This window comes from Varroa destructor, unplaced genomic scaffold, assembly GCF_002443255.2.
Source record: "Varroa destructor unplaced genomic scaffold, Vdes_3.0 BEIS01000002.1, whole genome shotgun sequence".
NCBI classification, from domain to species: domain Eukaryota; kingdom Metazoa; phylum Arthropoda; class Arachnida; order Mesostigmata; family Varroidae; genus Varroa; species Varroa destructor.
This window is the reverse complement of record NW_019211455.1, coordinates 32,841,292-32,859,250: the sequence shown is the minus strand read 5'-3', so window position 1 is coordinate 32,859,250 and position 17,959 is coordinate 32,841,292. Positions and strand designations below refer to the sequence as shown.

Genomic DNA, 17,959 nt, shown 5'->3' with positions numbered 1-17,959 from the left:
AGCCTTCGGATTGAACGCTTAGCCCCATACAGACCGCAATGCTTCCTCCGTAGGTGTCCACAGCTCCTATCATGCACATGCTTTCAGAAAATTGAAGAAAAGAGACGCTATTCTCAAGTCCAGGTCGAGTTTGGGAGTTGCCGATCGAACATTTTGGACACGCAGCCCGTTCTGAGAAAACAGGGAAAAAGATTGGCAATACCTGTGAAATCTAAGGCGTACGCACCTGCGCATGTGTACCGTATCTCTAAGGATCACTGGAACCGAATTATCTTTGTGAGCATTGGGTATGATTAGGTTATGAAAACAGACAATTCACAGAATTGCATTCTGTCAGTGTGCAAACGAGAAGATGGAAATGACTTTCTTTTAACGTAAAAAGGCTTGTTCACCTATCGTGTCCCAAAAATCACTTTTTTCTTTAATGGTATATTTCACTGTGAGTATACTACGCAGCCCTTCCGACGCCCATGATTATTCTATAGTAGGATGAAAAAAAAATATAATACATTTCCTATTTTATTTGTACTTACTACTTATTTGTACTTGATAATTATTATTATTATTTGTGTTACTGTGAGAGCGTTGGCGTTATCATCGCCATTGGTGGCGCTGCTGCGGCCGACGCACCCAGTGACAGACGTACGATTACATCTTTGCTGGATAAAAATTGATATTATACAGCTAATTATATATCGATACTGTATCGTTATAATTTTTTTCGCATTTTCTGAAAGTTTTGTAGTTGTATTATGTTTGTCGGTTATTTGTAATTGGAAAATAACCGCAAATATCGTTTAAATAAAAAGCAAATACTGCATAATTACTTACTAGATCCCTATAGCGAAGCTGCCCTCCCAGCAGCAGAGGATTTTAAGTCGGTTTTTTTACAGACGACGCCCTAACAAATCGGTCGAATGTTAAACATTTTCACAGGTGCGCTATATATGTAAGCTCTGCTTTGGATTTCGAAGCACAAGCAAATTAGAACACGTATTTTTGGTAATACAAATTTTTCTTTTATTAATTGTTCTCTACACACCCCCAACCAACCATTCTGCATGCACCATTTATCTATAACCCAATAGGTAATAAAATATACCCCATAGGTACCATACTGCGAGTGGTGTTTCCTTTTTTCTCTTTTTTTCATATTTAAATTTATTATTATTATTCTTCATTATTTTTATTGTTAAAAATTGCATTCACATTTTTAATTTCAGAACATTTTTTGGTAGATAGACTTAAGTTTGTCTCCGCTTTTTTTTTTTGGCACGATGCTCGTGTTTCTTGATCTGCTTACTGCCGTTATTTGTTGTCTACGACATTTTTCGTAGTTCATCTGAGCTTTCACACAAATAAGGAAAACAAATTATATCGCTAATTAAATAACAGCTGTAATGTGAATCTTTCCCGTGACCGTCCTTCAGCTTCATGATCGTTGTCGTGTGGTGGTTTTTATTATGACAATAAATACTTAATGTAGGCATTTACTGGATGGTGACGGATTTTACAGCCCCATTCGATGTTACAATGTTGTAGGGAAGGTCAACGGCGATGATAATTGGGTCAGTCATCGGTTAAGAGCAGAGCAAAGTGTACTAAGTAGAAGGGCAAATGGACTTGATCGTCACTGGGTCCGATAGTAGGCTGTGTGCTGTTATTATGATTTTGGCTTGCTATACGCGAGAGTTTGTCAATGCTGATGTTAGCGTTTTACTTACCAGCCGCGTTAACAATGTTGGGCACGGTCTCCACAGTGACCATCGTGACAATAGAGGATTTAGGAAAAGTTCATCGATGCATCAGCTCACATATAATTTGATCGACTAATCAATTGAAATCAGTAGAAACATATATTTCTCAACTTTAGTTTTTTAAACAATATTACATGAAGGATAGTTCGTGGTAGCAGTGATGGTAATTCATCATTTTTCATTCATTAATATTACTTTTTTTTTTTCCCCTGTACTCGAGCCTGCAGAAATACATAAACATGTAGTAGAAGCGGCATCTCTCGTTCACAGTTTATAATTATATTTAGCTAGGGTTCGCTGCTGACGGCTCCTCACATTCGCATTTGCTGCTTTGCAGAAATCTTGTAAATAATGTTTTGTTGGTTTTTCTTTATTATCAGGTTTGCATGTTTTGATATTGTATAGATAATAGATGAATACAATGCTTTTCTGTGTTCTTTTATGTTGCTGGTAGAGTAAGTAATAAGCATTAACTGTATTAGAATATGATAATAATTAATATAGTTACTATTATCCTCAGTATAGTATATACTGAATCGTCTAAATACTAGGGAGATATCGGGTACGCATATTTATATTCGATTATTATTATTTCTATTACGACGACTCCTAAATCTCCCAGTCGAAATAAGACTTTTTAGATTACTACGTCATACCAGACAGTACACAGAAGACCGTATTTTTCATTTCATCTTTTATGATGTTTTTTGTTTACTTGATAGCTGTTGTATACTTTTCTACAATTCCGCTAAATCGAATAATGATAAAATCTATCAAATTGTTACTTTCGATTTTTAATTGTAAACAAGCACGCTTGTTTACTATCACCGCTGGGTGCCAGAGACACAAATTTCTTCCAGCAATATTATATATTAAAATAAATGCAAATATAAACACTTCATGAGCGAACAAATAGATAGGCCACGGTGCCAAATCGGATATGAATATTGTACGTATGAAAGACATGAGACTATTTTCAAGTCAAGTCCTCATTGGGATTCGCCCGTAACCAGACAGGTCCCTAACGTGCTGCGGCCCATTTCCACAAACTTCGCCATGAAATATTTATCTTTTTATCAAGTTTATTCTCTCTGAGTCACCTTAGGGCAGCGCGCGAAAGCTGCTGAAAGCTATTTAGTCTAGTAATGATTATTTTCTTATAGGTAAATGTCTTCTGCTATGATTTTGCACCGAAACAGAGATGCGTGCTCAATATTGCGTTTAGTTCATGCCAACGCTCCGGACGTTGCGCTGGGCCTGAGCACGTACCTGCTGCGCCTGTTGCTGTCTAGCACGGACGACCTCTGCGTAGCTCCGCGTGAATCGAACGTGCGGTGGCACCGTGGCCTTCAACTTTTCCAGGTTACACTCTAGATGAGACTCCAAATCTGGAAAGAGAAAAACAATACGGCTAATAATAGAGGAACACCGTACGTTGTTAACTGGTCTATCTCAGCGTAGTAACACTGCGTAAACAGACATGAGCTTCGCGGCAACAGATACGATTACAGCCGCATTGCTGATTCAAATGTTGTCTTGGATATCCTTTTTCATTTTTGCATTAAAACATGTTTGAAGTTGAGACCTTCAGCGAGGTATGCTTAATTATGTACCGTAAAAACACAGGCTATTGTATACGGTTTCTATAAATAAACTGGGATAGTTAATGATATATGTTTTAGGAAGATTACATTTTTATCTTACAGCCTTTAGGTGAAGCCTTGTATATATGTATATATATAGGCGCAAAAGGTCCCAAGAGGGCCAACCGTTTCCGGATGCACCGGAAATGGCTTTTGAGCCATTTAGAGAAATGTTCAAACATTCTAAATTAAAACGCTATTAAGATCTTCGAGTTTGCTTGATTGATGTCCCTCTCGGACTCTCCACAAGCTATAACAAAACGGTCGCTTTAGGGTATTTACCGTCGATTTGAAGTAGAGAAGGTTTGAGGCTTGGTAAATGTTGATTTAATGAGAAAACACTGAAAAATAGCTGATCTCCTTTAAAAACTATGGATTTATTTTAAAAAGACGTACTTTTTTTGTGCAAATGCTGGCGGATGAGCCCATAGTCACTACGACAGATAATCCACCGAAGTTTAATCGAATTCAGACAAAGCGCCCTGTATAACTTTAGTTTACTGCTTTCACTATATAGTGAACAAAGTTCTACGAGTGAAAGCCCCAAGGTCGAAAGTTTTAAATTAAAAAAAGATCAACCTTTACTCTACTTCGTCTTTTGTAGCGGTCAAAATGCTGTCGAACTAGCACGAGATGCTGTACCTAATGCAGTGTGAACTCGATAGTTGTGAGATCTATTCGGAAGTTTAATAACAGCATATGAAAACCAGAGGATGCACTGCGCGCCGGTCGCCCGTTACAGATCGGTAACGATCGCCTGAAGCCACTTTTGAAGGAAGACGGCCGGCAACCAAATATTGACTTCAACGAGGAGATAAACTGCAGCCAATGATTATCGATAAAGATTTTTAAGCTACCCCATTTACCGCTAGGGATATAGTATCACTACAGAAATTAACGGCCTAAGTGCCGCACAAACTGAGCGGGCGGCACAAAAAGAACGCGGTTTCCCATAGCTTCTCAACATTTAGCTCTATACATAGTAACACCCAGCCACGCCGACAGTAACTATATAGGATCGTCACTGTGCCAAGAGGAGAATGAACGCCGCCTTCGATATTCCGCGGTAATATCGAGGGCAGTATTCACTTCGACGTAAACCATGTCACAATTAAGCTAAATTTTCATTCCAAGAAAACCTGGCACTAGAAAAGTTTTAGATAGTGAAAAATGCATGGCGGGCGTCTGTATCTAACCTAATTGAACCGATCGACCGAACGAGGATATTCAAAAGAAGAAAACTCGATAGGCGGAGGAATGCTTGGCCGCATGTAACAATGTTCAAGTCGGAGGTTTATTAAATATACCACGTTCTTCGGACGCCGCGCTTACATATCGTCACGATTTACGATCACTTAATTAGTAATGGTACATTTGACAATGAAGAATATCTCAAAATTTTGCTGGCCGGGTCCTTCAATAGCAGACATTTATATATTTCAGAGCAGGCTAAATAAATATACACTAAGACGTGCTAGAAGGTCGTGGAGAGTGACGCTCAATACATACTCAATTAATTCGCATAAAAAACTTTTTTTCGCGAGCTTTTAGGTAGCAAAATACAAGACAAATGCGAAAGACCAATAATAAATTATTATGTTTTAAGATAATCATGAAATACAGTATGTATATCATGTTTGTCGCTTTTTACCAATCTGAACCAGACAGAAAAGTTTCCTATAGCAATGTGCTGGGCAACAGTTCTCTTAAGTTGAAATGCAATTAGATAACGGAACATCGGTAGGGATAGTTACCTGGCAGAATTGGCGTCGGCTGACGATCACTCGTGATTTCGCACATCGGCATCTCCGCCACCTTCTTCTTTAGGACGGCGAAGATCTCGGCGAACAATTTCTTGTACTCTGGAGGCGAGTGCTCAAAGTGTTTGTTGAAGGTCTCCTGGTCGGCTTCACTGAACGAGGCCAGGCAGGAGCCAGCGTTGCGAGCCTGAGTTTGGCCACTGAGGTGCACGGTACGGTTCGTGGAGATTGCTGGCTCTGTTGCTGGTAGCCTCAGAGACGATCTCGTAGGCGCTCCATTGATCGGCGACGTCTGCTCGCTACATCCTCGCTTCTTCAGCACCTGGATCTCTGTTTGGCAGGCAGCATCTTTCTGACCATTTGGTTCTCTCGTCGTCTCAATAAGCAGATGACTATCCGAGGATGTTGTTTCCGAGCAAGTGGAAACGACTGCATCGGTGTCGCTATGAATTTGCGAGTGCACAGAAGCCGCCATTGCTTGTTCTGCCTCGATATCTCGCTTACGTGCTTCCAATAACGCTTCATATTTCTCAATGAGCACGCGGTACTGCATGTCGAGTTCGTATAGAAGCGTGTTACCTTTTTCTACGGCTTCCGATTCTTGTTCCGCCCCTGAGTTCATTCCAGAGTCAACCTCACATTGCTCATCTTCTTCATTCAGGCTGTCGCTTCTAGGACAAATCCACAAAACCACACAGGACATAATGAACGCGTCCATTTACAAAAAGGACTTAAATGTCACTTATATGAAAATATCGTACTCTTCCATTGAGATCATACTGTATCTTCCGAGATGTATGGATCCTAATGAGCAATTCGATGCTAATCAGCGCATTTAGATAATGGTTTCAAATATAACACAATGAGTACGTTCCTTTACTTAAAAGTATGAAAAGTGCGATAGAAGAAAGAATCTAATGGTGCTTACTTGTTGTCCTTAGATAGGTCAAGAGAAGGAACTGTGCCCCCCATCTCCATCTGAATGTTGAGGCTGAGGCGTTCGCGCTCTCGTGATGACAGAAGCTCATCGCGAAGGCGTGCGTTTTCCTGAACCGATCTCTCAAGTTCAGATGAGAGATTCTCGCGCATCCGCTGTTCACGCGAGATCTGACTACGAAGACGTACCAATTCGGACCGCAATCGAAGCACCTCTTGCAGCTCAAGAGGTGTATCCTTTCAATTATAATTAGAAATAAACTATCATTTATCAAGTGTAGAGAACTCAATATAAAACGAGAATCGCAGTGAGAGGTAAACTTTTAATTTGAATATTTCTTCTATATATATATATATATATATATATATATATACATATATACATATATATATATATATATATATACATATATACATATATATATATATATATATATATATATACATATATATATATATTACTTAATGATGTTCTTTAAACGTAAAAAAAAGAGAACTAGCAAAGATAATAGCGGTAATAGTAAAACTGTCGAGAGCTTACTTCGAATCCGGCAAAGTCGGACTCATCAGAGCCGTGGATGCCGCTCTCCTCGTCGGTGTGTGACGACTCCTCCGAGGATGTATAGTCTAAGAAGTTGCGGCGACCGGTCCCTCCTCGACCCTCTTGCTCGAGCTTGCCGTGCTCCAATTGGTTCCCGGTTTGACCATTTCGTCCTGTCTTGCCCTTGGTGCCAGCCTGGGCGGCAGGACTTTGCTGGCCATTTGGCTGTTGAAGTTGGTGCAACTGCGAAACATTAGCGGTTACACGCATCGTATCCACTTCTTCCTGTAACTCCTCGCAGTGCTGCTCCACCAATTCAAGAGAAGCACATAACCTAGGGACAAATCGATAAACAACAGAGAGTCATGGCATTGTTGAAAGTCGTCAGTTACCACATCTTCCCATCACAAACCTACCGCATTTCCATGTGACGCTGAAGGATTGTATCCATATAATATGACCTGCTCTAATTTTGTCTTTCCTTGTCGCCAAAACTGAACGAAGAGTAAACCCACAGTCGATGGGCTCGTTTCGCCTGTACTCACTGGCCATAACGCTTAGTCACAGAATCTTCGTAGTTGTGGTTCTGTACACGAACCAGTGCTTCCGCCTTTGTCGACTGGACGAGTTTCAGTCTCACACACGAGGACGGTTCCTCTTGTAGGACAGAGTGAATGTTGTAGTGCAGCAGTGCGCGAAGGCCCGGACATCAACGCAATAGTTAATTAATCCAAAGCAACAATATACACCCTCCATTCGAGAATCTGCTACCAGTCTTATGATCGAATTTGTCCCGTTGTTTCATCGAATTTTGACGAAATAATGAAGTGCTGGGCAAAGAGCTCGCTGAAAAGATGTCCTCGTAAATTCATGAGCTAAATTCACACGCAAGCGTCAGCTGCACAGAAGGACCCGGTTGGCAACATCACTCTTACCAGCTTTGAAAACAGTGTGCCAACAGTATGTCGACTGAGTATTTCGGATATCGCTGTCGCCCTATCGCGAATTCAGAATGGCATATCTGCCCAAGTCTCTCGCAAATGAACTTACATTAGTTTATTCAGTAGTGCAAAACACGCAGTTGTAACGACCAACTTCAATCAGTGTTCTTGAATAAATATTTTGTGAGATATTTTAAAATTTAATTAACAACCATCTACTGCATAAAATATAAGTGGACACAATGCAACGCCCTTAAATAATATTTAATTAATGTTTAATAGCTCGGAACAGTGCTGCAAACGCGTTGAGCTACAGCTGGCTGTTCTGGAGTCCTCTCTAAACGAAGACTACTGCCTGATAACACGCAACAGGATTTTTAACCACTTGATATATATATATATATATATATATATATATATATTGGTAAATTAAAATTTATGTGTGCTATATGTAAATTCGTCCTGTTTTGGCGAACTAATTCTCAGCAAATATTAGTGGAATGGCTAAGAATGATGATCGAGGGCAAGCTAATGGAATTATAATGCAGCAACGTCCTTCCGGCTTTAGCGCCAAATACATTTTGAATATTCAGTCCCTTGGCTAAGCGTGCCTTCCGCAGTGATAGTGTTGCTGCCTCCATTGCTAGCACGAAATCGTAGCAGGAAAAATAAATCATCGCTAATTTATATGAAACAGTTGAGTGAAACGGTATTGAGCCCCTATGTCTGAAGTTCCAGTAGCCGTAGGTCGGCGCACCGTACACTGTCCGTCTGTAATAAGTTTTTATAAAGCTGCTCGTCACTGATACTGCGCACAATTTAATATAAACCATGGCAAAATGATAGTTCTGAGTTGTCAGAAATAGCTAAATCACAGCGCACCGATGCAATAGAGCCTCTGGCTGGCTGGCTGGCTGCCCGTGAAAGTTAACGTTGGCCGAATGTTCCACGCGTGATTCTCTAGCCTTCGAAAGCTGTAGATAAACCTATTACTATCTATCTACATATCCATTTTATTTTAAGCCTATTACTAAAAGGAGAAAAACGTTTCGCCCACAGAAGGTCAGAATGTTTACGAGTTGTATTCAATTCAAAATGTCATTGGCGGACATTATTGTCAGTAAGCTGAATACCTCTTTAAGCAATCAATTTATATATTTCCATATACACGCGGAGGCATGAACATACTCCCACCATTGCTAACGTTTCAGGGCGAAAGAACCTGAAACGGTTACGGTTCCTTTTTGATCAACTACCAGCAAATTTAATTTTAAGCATACGGCGATCTGTGTGCTGACAGCGGAACATCCCACAAAGAAAATGAGACTTTGAAAAGGGTTCACGACGCTATTTCGGCCAGATTCCATAAAGCATGAAGTGGTTGAAGTTGGTGAATCGTACAAGGTCTATTTTTTAGGCCGGACACGTTCAACACAAGTTATTTGATAAAATTACGACACGTATTGACTCGGAAAGAACTAGCTACAATTAATGATACAAAGTTCTTATCTTTCTGATATATATATATATATATATATATACATATAGCTGGGAATCTTCAAGCACTGGTGAACCAACACCATTTTATTTACAGGTTTACACGATTCTCCGTAAACATTTCCAATATTTGTCACCGCCGCATATCAGACTACTGGTAATAGTCACTAAATAATATGTACTGTGATCTTTGCGGCAACCAATTACCACTTCAGAGCTATCGGTAGCTATTTAATAGTTTTATAACTATTTAATGTGCTTTCAAGCACAGCTGTTTTGAAGAAGCTCCTACCGCATGTCCTAGTTAACCTCTGAGCGGCAGATAAGTAATTTCGTAGCCTAGGTAATATACAGTGTGTAAAGAGGTTGTCACGATAGCGAATAAAGCCGCGAGTATTCGAAAAGAGGCTTTGTTACTTTCTCGGCCAGAGGTGAGTCGACGTCAGAGTACCCTGTCTAAATAGCTATGAAGTGCAGTATATACTTTAACTTCTACTTAGAACTTCGAGCAGTCAGCTCGAGACCTCAAGGCGTGATAAGCATGCAGTCTCTATTCTTGTCTAGAGGCTAAAAAACTAACGCAGAGCGGTACAGAGCAAACCGACAATTGTGTGTCCTGTATAACCCAGATCGCCTTTTCCTGTTTTCTGTCGTCTTAGCAGCGATCAGCTTCAATTGTTGTCAAGATTTCGACTACGTTTAAGCAATTATCGTTTATAGACAAAAGCTTTATCTTTTAAAGAAGACTTCGCTATCGCTATGAGAGCGTATGACACAATTTTTTTTATGCAGCATAACAACAATGTCAATTAGTATTAAACCTCTATATACACATTATGCGACATCCAAATAATATACTTATCATAATAACAATATTTTTCAACGTCCGCAAAAAGCAAGTATTTGTAATATAATTTTAGTGTAAATCACCGGAGATTTACTGTTTTTCTACCAACGGGAATATTACATCAGTCGATGAATAGATGTACGTATTCGGCTATATGAAATGGGAAAAAGTGTCCCTGAAATGCTCACTCAAGTCAGTCCGCTAGTGGCATGGCTGGCGAAGTAGCTGAAGTTATGAACGAATTTCGAACCTGTCTCGGAGCAACAGAAATAGTTACCAGATCAGGTAATGAGGCGGGCGTGTCGATCGTAGTGCTTGGCAGGCCGTACTGCGTTACCTTTCATCTCGTATATTTGCTCCTGAATACCATCCCCAACGCGGTCTTTGATCAGGGCGCATCAGTTAGCTAGCCATCGGTGCACGGCGGTGATAGGAGCATTGCAGGAAGCATGCAAGGTCCATGGCTTCATCTCCCACAAAAGTGCACTAGCTTTAACCAGTTTTGAAAGACTCACGATTGTGGTCAGACCCAAGTTATCATCCAACCTGCGTTTCCACTCAATCATCAAAGCTAACCAAACATTAGTTCAATTGTACGCCGTTTGCTGACATGCTAGTTTCTAGCCGACAGGGTAACATAGGCTACAACATGCTAATTCAAGAAGGCAGATGTAACGTGTGCTGGAGAGCCAAATGTATCCTTCAGTGGAAGGTAGCCATCAATCTTGATAGGCGGGACAAATAGCCTCTATCACTCTCGACACTACTACGATAACAAACTGTACTTTAAACCGTCAGTAGGTCCGGATGCCTAAGTGTCATGTCACAGATTTGTTCAGGACATCCCCGATCGCGTTAAAGCCTCGCCATTGTGCTACCCGTTAGTCGGCTCAAGAATGCCCTCTGACAACGCACAGAGAGGCTACAGAAAGGTCCTGGAGAGCAACGTGCATCCACTTGCGGTAGATTATATCAGCCGATAAGCCTTTTCATTGTAGTCCTCCTGAGACTTTTGAAGATGTTTAGAACAATGTAAGCCATACCAAAAAAGTTCAAGTTCTGGTGAACATTCGCTCAGCGGGTGAAGATTCGTTTAACGCAGTATGATGTGGCACGATTAGATAATAGCTGAACTTCATTCAAATTTTGAAAACGACGTTATTTTTTCTCACGATGAGAGAAGACTGGTAGCACGAGTAGCGAATGAACGGATGCCCGGGTGCCCGTTACAACAAACAGCCTGCCGAAGTTTTTCCTGAACTTTCACATCACAGTGTGTATCTATCTGTTATACACTTCCTAGATAGTTTTGAAAAATTATTGGGGTGCAAGAAATATCTGTGTTCTACAATAATGAAGATTGGGGTATGAGCGCTAATTTGCATGGTCACACACGAAGGCGTCACCATCGAATCGTTGGACGGATGGGCTCGGGTTGAGCGCGATGGAGCGATCTTAATATGTCGCTGCGTCTCAACAGAACGCCGACAACAACAACAATTATAATTCTAACAAATGACAATGCCGTTAATGTCACCAGCAGTAATGAGCGATGTGCTTCCAATGCGGCTGGTACAATCCGGCAAATTGAACTCGATAAGTCGTAGCTCGGAGTTGTGGTAGCATCATGCCTCGTAAAGATGTTAATCTGTTAGTTGGATTATGTAATCAAGGACTGTGAGGGGTTTCGCGGTGCCCCATACGCCTCTTAAGCAAAACTTCGGTGCCGAAACCTTTCGGCAACTCTTGCAGCTTGTCACGTCTGACTGGGTTAAATGTATTTAGAAGTAATCGATTAACTTCTACAGCAGATGACGATCAATATTCTTTAGTCCTTCTTTTTGCCTCCTCTTCTCTCTCGCACGCGTACTTGCACACAGCATTGAGAATGATGTTGAATACGTTGGCAACTATCTTGGGCGTCTCGTTCGTCAATCATTAATGCCTGTATCGTGTGGCCTATGTGGCCTTCTATTTGCGGTTGCGTTGGCTTCTCTGACGTAAGAAATTTGAAAAAAAAGTTGACATAGATGACATGTAGCTCACAAGCATCGATGAATGGATGGATATTAAAGTAGACACAAAAATATATATAATCATAAGCGAATGTTCTCGGCCCACTTGATCCCAGTTAACCCGCTACACTCCTTCTATAATTACATGATTTAGCGCACCCCGGTGTTGTTGTTTGGCTCGTATATGAACTAATGGCGTAAATTTCCATACATTTTATTGTTACATATACAATATACTATAGAATTAGATTCTCTTCGATAAATGAGTGCTGTCCACTGCGAACTGGACTCTTCATTGATAAAACGGCAATTTGGAGGCTTTTGTCCTTCAACGTATTTTTAGATCCCCAACCAATGAAAACAGCTTGCTTATTTGAAAGCTAGTATAATTTAATCCGAAAGCTCGCAGAGTATTAGAGTTTAGCGCACTGAATGAGGCGACTTGTTCATCTGATCTGGCGGAAGTTCTGTCGAAACGTCCGCCTATTGTAGCGATCATATTGATATAGACACATATGTCCTGACGATATGGCAATCGAATGGAGGTCGATGAACGGGAGTATTTTTGTTACTAGTTGAACGTTTTCAACGAACAAAATTGAACCATAATTTATCTCCTTACATTTAAATTTCAGCTTTCAGGTATAAAAAGCAGTCTGAAGAGTAAAATCTTAGCATTGACTTCTACATAGGGGGTCCTTCTAAACAACAATCAGTAGATCTCAACGAGCTCCAGAGAGATTCAATGCATATACCTTAAGTTAGATACTTCGCTGTGAAAAGGGAAAAACGTTACGGTAATATCTGCTTCGCTTATGTCATTAGAAAATGGAAATGGGTTTTGAATGGGCTTTGAACGTCTTTTTGAGTGAATTTCTATTTATCAAAGGCTTATTTTACCTTCATTTAGTGTGATCTGTGTAGCTATTTGTTATAGAAAATTTTAAAAAATCTGCGACGTGCTGGAAGCAAAGCCAGTTTTCATTTAATATATATATATATAAAATTTTCATTAAATTTTCATTTAATATATATATATATATATATATATATATAAATTTTTTCAAAATAAAAATGGAACAAAAGTAAAAAACTTCAAGTTTTAATAAAGCTCCAGAACCAGATTCAACTTCATTTACTAAAGTAAGTATAAATATCTTCTAATGAAAAAAAAATGTAAATTCTCAAGCTTCGATGACACCCCGGGAACAAACTTAATATTATTTAATATAGTATGTGTTTATATGTTTTATAAAAGAATAAATACTTAAGCTTTGGTTATGTTCCAGTCACAGAATCATTAACTGCAACAGTTACTTAAGGTTGGCTCAAGGCCCAGTAGGTTCATGTACGCCCCTACAAAGTCGGTTGAAAGCCCGTATATCCAATAAAAGCTTGACCACGCCGGTAGGGCCGAAGTTTGGCTTTGTGGCCACGACGTCGCCGAATATGCCGATCCTATTTGCCTTCGTCCGTAGGTAGTGCAAGCATGTCTTATCTTAACTACGTTAGCTATCATTACTCCGGATCGAATCCGCCATCTTGCGCTCGGTGAATTAGACGTCAGTCATTTCGATCCTTGTCATACTCGGCTCTATGAAGCGAGAGCATGCATAAAAGTTAAGTGTCGCAATGAACTAGCCACAGACTTCGGTATGATGGGGCAATACGTTTCGATCGTATGGGCAACATCAAAAAGCACGCATATCATTATTATTATCAAATGAAAACGGAGGTTCGTACAGCGTAAAAAATTAGCTGTAGTGCCATCATGAAAGTTGCCACTGAGTTGACCAGCTCGCTTCATGTAGTGTCGCAATTTCCAGCTTTATTGGCCAACTTACACGAACGATAACTTACGCCCGGCTCGTTTGTAAGGCAAAAAAGAAATAGAAAACTTATTTCTGCTCTACGTTAGCTGCGTCCATTATGGCGGGTCGAGGAGGTGCTATAAACGTACAAAAGTACATTTCATTCTAAAGAGCCCAAAGATGAAATATTAAAGTAAATTTGTGAAATAGTTCTCGACATAATTGTGTGATGCAAATCTGAACAGAGGAGCGCTAATATTCTATTACTGTCTATAAATTTTTGTAATAACTCAAATAATTCATAAGTGTTTTTTAGGCGTTTTACTTAGCATAAAGGCACACCATTTCGTTGGTGTGGGTAAAGTGAAGCAGCAGGAGCTGCGGCCTATTATCCATGGATGAGTCCTAAAACGGCGATGACGATAAGGATGTCGACGGTAATTGTACTGATGACACGCTAAGCATCGTCAGGGTATCTGACAAAAACAACATCCTTACTTGACTTATAGACGAATTAGTTTCAAAGCGCAGAACTTGAAAAAGAAAATACGATAGAAGCACCTCTCAATATCGATTGGCTAACCAGTCTAGAAACCAATCTTTTCCCCCATCGTCGTGTGCCATGTTGTTATTGATCCCCACAAAGAAAAAAGACTACTTGTTCCTGCTGCCAGGACCTTCAACTTGGAATAAAATGAATAGAAAAGGCCAGAAAAGGTACAATGGACATTTCTCGGTTGTGCGTTGTTAAGGAACAGTAACAGGAGGTGAGTTATTGCAGGAACAGGCGAATAGTCACACACCAGTGCCAATAGTCACTCCTAATGTGTATAACGCTTTAGGCAGCTAAAAAGTCATGACCCAGCTTTGGTAACAATCGCACCAAATGGCAATTAAGTCTTTACTCAGGGTTAGGCACTAGACCGAATGGAGACCAAACCAGTTTTGTGCGTATATGAGTCGAGCTTTAAGTACAAAAGTAAGCAGAACCAGCCTGCCCTATAATAACGATATATCTTGATGAGTACAAAAAGGAGATAGGCAAAAGTGCAAATATCGCTTGCTTTAGAGACAATCGGTTCGTTTCACGTATTTAGAGAAACTGCAAGGGCATACATGCTATGGCATATACTAAGACAACGATGCTCGAAGTCATTGATAGGACGAGAAAAGTGGCTAACTATTTAGAGCTTAACCAAACTTAAGATGAAGCTCGTGGGAGATTACTTCACACACCCCTATTTTATCAAATCCTAATTTTTGCCTTTTTATGGTATCATTTATATATTTCTCTATTATGTATTTGTTATTTATTTATATGCTAAAGACAAGTGCGGAAGGCCCCAATAATAATGCGATATTAATAACAATATCATAGTAATAATAATATCGGGTAGCGACACTGTAAATCATTCCTTACTTGACGCATAGCCCGCCATATTCGCGAATAGAGACACCACGATTCTATCATATTATCCTCCTTTTAATATAGGGGGTAATATAGTAATTCACATCCCGACATGGCAAATTAATGTTACGTATAACAAGGGTAACATGGATAGAGTATATTATAAGCAAAATAAGATACGTACGCCTTGATGCGCTTCTTGTCCGTTTTTCCCTCGTCCTGGAGCGAACGGTTGTTTCTTTCCAATTCAGCGACGCTCTGCTCTAGCGCTTCGTAAATGCGCAGGCGCGTCTCGTTGGCGTCTCGCAGTTGGCACGTCTGCGCTGTCAAATACTGCATAATATGAGACAAATCGAAAAACAGTCAGTTCAATCAGCAGACGACACCAGATGGTGGATGAGTTTAACGTAAACAAATAAAAAATAAAATAAGTATTAATTAGTATTGGAACACGACGAAGCTAATAACTGCCACTGAGCAGTCGTCGTTTCAATGCTATCAATTGTTCCCCAACTAAACGTCATTTGGGTATTGTCTCGACTTTTTTGAGTGAGGCCATACGTGGTTTTTCTAATCAATATACGGATTATACGTGAGTATATTATCAGCATTGTCAGCGATAGTTGTAATAAATCTTATAAGCTAGAAATATCTCTCCATGTACTTGGCCATAAATGTGTCTTCTATGATATTCAGATGCCTCAGGTATAGGCTGGCCGGCTGCCGACTTAGACATTCAGTGCGCAATTTAGTCTTTACGCAATTTTCAGTATCGTTGAAGAGATTTGCCCACGAGTTCGTTGGACTGGAGGAGGCACAAACACGGGGCGTGGCACTGCCCAATCTGGCAGTATTTTGACATGCTAAATTGCACTGAATATAAACAAACAGAGTATTTTGACAGGAGTGCTGTTAGAAGTCCATAGCCACCAAATCGTAACATCACTAAGATGGTAATGCTGATGTTTGTCAGAAATCAACCAAATGAAACAGCGTCATCGTTGAACACGGAACGCCACCTGCATGAGTTCGTCATGCATGGAATCAGACACTCATATAATTTCTTTCAATTTAGTGCTGCAGGCTGATAATATTGACGCAATACGGAGGTTCAATTGAAACGACTATTAAGAAGCCGCAGCGATTCGATCAAGGCATTATGGCACTCATTGACGGTAGCCGCTTAGCGTCTCAGGGACACTCAGTGCTCAAAATGGTTTTAAAAAGATCAAAGTTAAAAACGAACCTCAGATAGAGGTACTACTAACATTACATATATATATATATATATATATATATATATATATATATATTAGGTGAATGAATAGATCAGATCGACAGGGTTGAAAGACTGGTATTGCTATTGATCATTCTGTACGATTCGTCATTAAGCAGGCGTCAACGATAGGGAGTCGTCGGATTACCGCATACGATGCATGCAGATTGACTTGATTTAACCCACGGTCTTACGCTCTGCTGTGGCCGTCATTTTTCAGAAGAAAGCTTTTCGACAACGAAAAGAACCAGAATCTATCTTTTAATTTGGACTGTGTATAAAAATTAACCTGCTTAGAAAGGGGGGATTATGAGGGCTTTTTAGGAAGGTGTGTACTGTTCTGAACGTCAAAAAAACGTCTGCTACCATTAAATGGTTATAAGAATAATAACGAATTTTTCGGCTTTGTGCTAGCTTCACTCTAATGTCCAGCAATCGTTACAGTAACTTATTTTCCTTCTATACTCAAATGAATAACTTATCTCACACTTCCGACAACTTTGTGCTATTGAAACTAGTGCCCTGGTTCAGCGATTGATCCATTGACCCTTGGCATTGTTGGATGCGGCACCACTATGCTGTCGTTTAGACTATCTCTTGCCTAAACCACACTTCCTGCAATTCTGCTAATGGATGGCAGCTACCGGGTTACCCTATTAATAACCCTATTCACTCACTAAAGCCTCCTTGTAATCCCTAAAGTTGCACTTGTCTTCCGTAGCAATGAGCTTATTTTTAAAGTTCCGCATAAACGCATGTCATTTGTTCTCAGATTCTCAGTCGTTATTGAACAAAAAGATCTTTCTAAAATATAGTTACGCCTATTTGTAAGGGCCGAAAAACAAATAACTTCCTCATATGTACGCCTTGCATAAATTATTGACGGTTGCTAAGCAAACTGTCTGAAAAAAGGTACGTTTTTTTTTGTTCGCGTTACGTTCTATAACCAAAAAGGAAGATACCTCCCGCAAATAGCTTAGATGAACAAAGCAACAGACAAATGCTTCTTTCAGCTACAGTAAAAAAAGCCGTAAATGCAGTAAATTGTCCCATTATTATTAATGTAGTAATAGGGGTATTCTATGGGCTAGAACGCGGGCAGAGAAATTAGTTTCTCAGCGATTATAAATCCTCAACCGAGGTTCTATGCTGCGGCGAAGCAAAACATGGGTTAGTTGGCTGAATTAGAGGACCTAGCGACGGTAGCGGTTTCGATTTCTGCGGTTTATTTCTATGCTAAAAGCATAGATTTCGCAGTTCCAAACTAGACAGGTGTTACGCTGACGGATACCGGAGTTCTCGCGAAGAACAGTTAAGGTACAGAAATCACTATGTTATTTAGACTGTGGTAATGGCTGATCGGTCAAATAGGGTAGCAGCCTTCATGTTTATTCGAAAAATTAGGATAACCACTCCATAAGCGAACAAACATAGATTGGTCCTATAGAAACGAAACTGCTTTAGTACAAAAATATATCGTTACAAAACTAGCTGGACGTGTTTTTTACATATAGTCAGGTGTTCCTT

At 40.0% G+C, this 17,959-nt stretch overlaps 1 protein-coding gene across 7 annotated transcripts in view; it reads right to left on the bottom strand.

The window, feature by feature from the left end:
- Positions 1-996: 996 nt before the first annotated feature.
- Positions 997-17,959, bottom strand: part of LOC111245753 (uncharacterized) — a 93,915-nt gene continuing 76,952 nt past the window's right edge. For all 7 annotated transcript variants that reach the window (XM_086981941.1, XM_022794467.2, XM_022794468.2 and 4 more), the window contains 5 exons: positions 15,341-15,489; positions 6,638-6,971; positions 6,089-6,333; positions 5,155-5,831; positions 997-3,145 (listed from right to left, as the gene is read on the bottom strand). In XM_086981941.1, the coding sequence (XP_086838067.1) occupies positions 2,979-3,145; positions 5,155-5,831; positions 6,089-6,333; positions 6,638-6,971; positions 15,341-15,489 (1,572 nt within the window). In that variant the 3' untranslated portion in view covers positions 997-2,978. The remainder of the gene's footprint in view (positions 3,146-5,154; positions 5,832-6,088; positions 6,334-6,637; positions 6,972-15,340; positions 15,490-17,959) is intronic.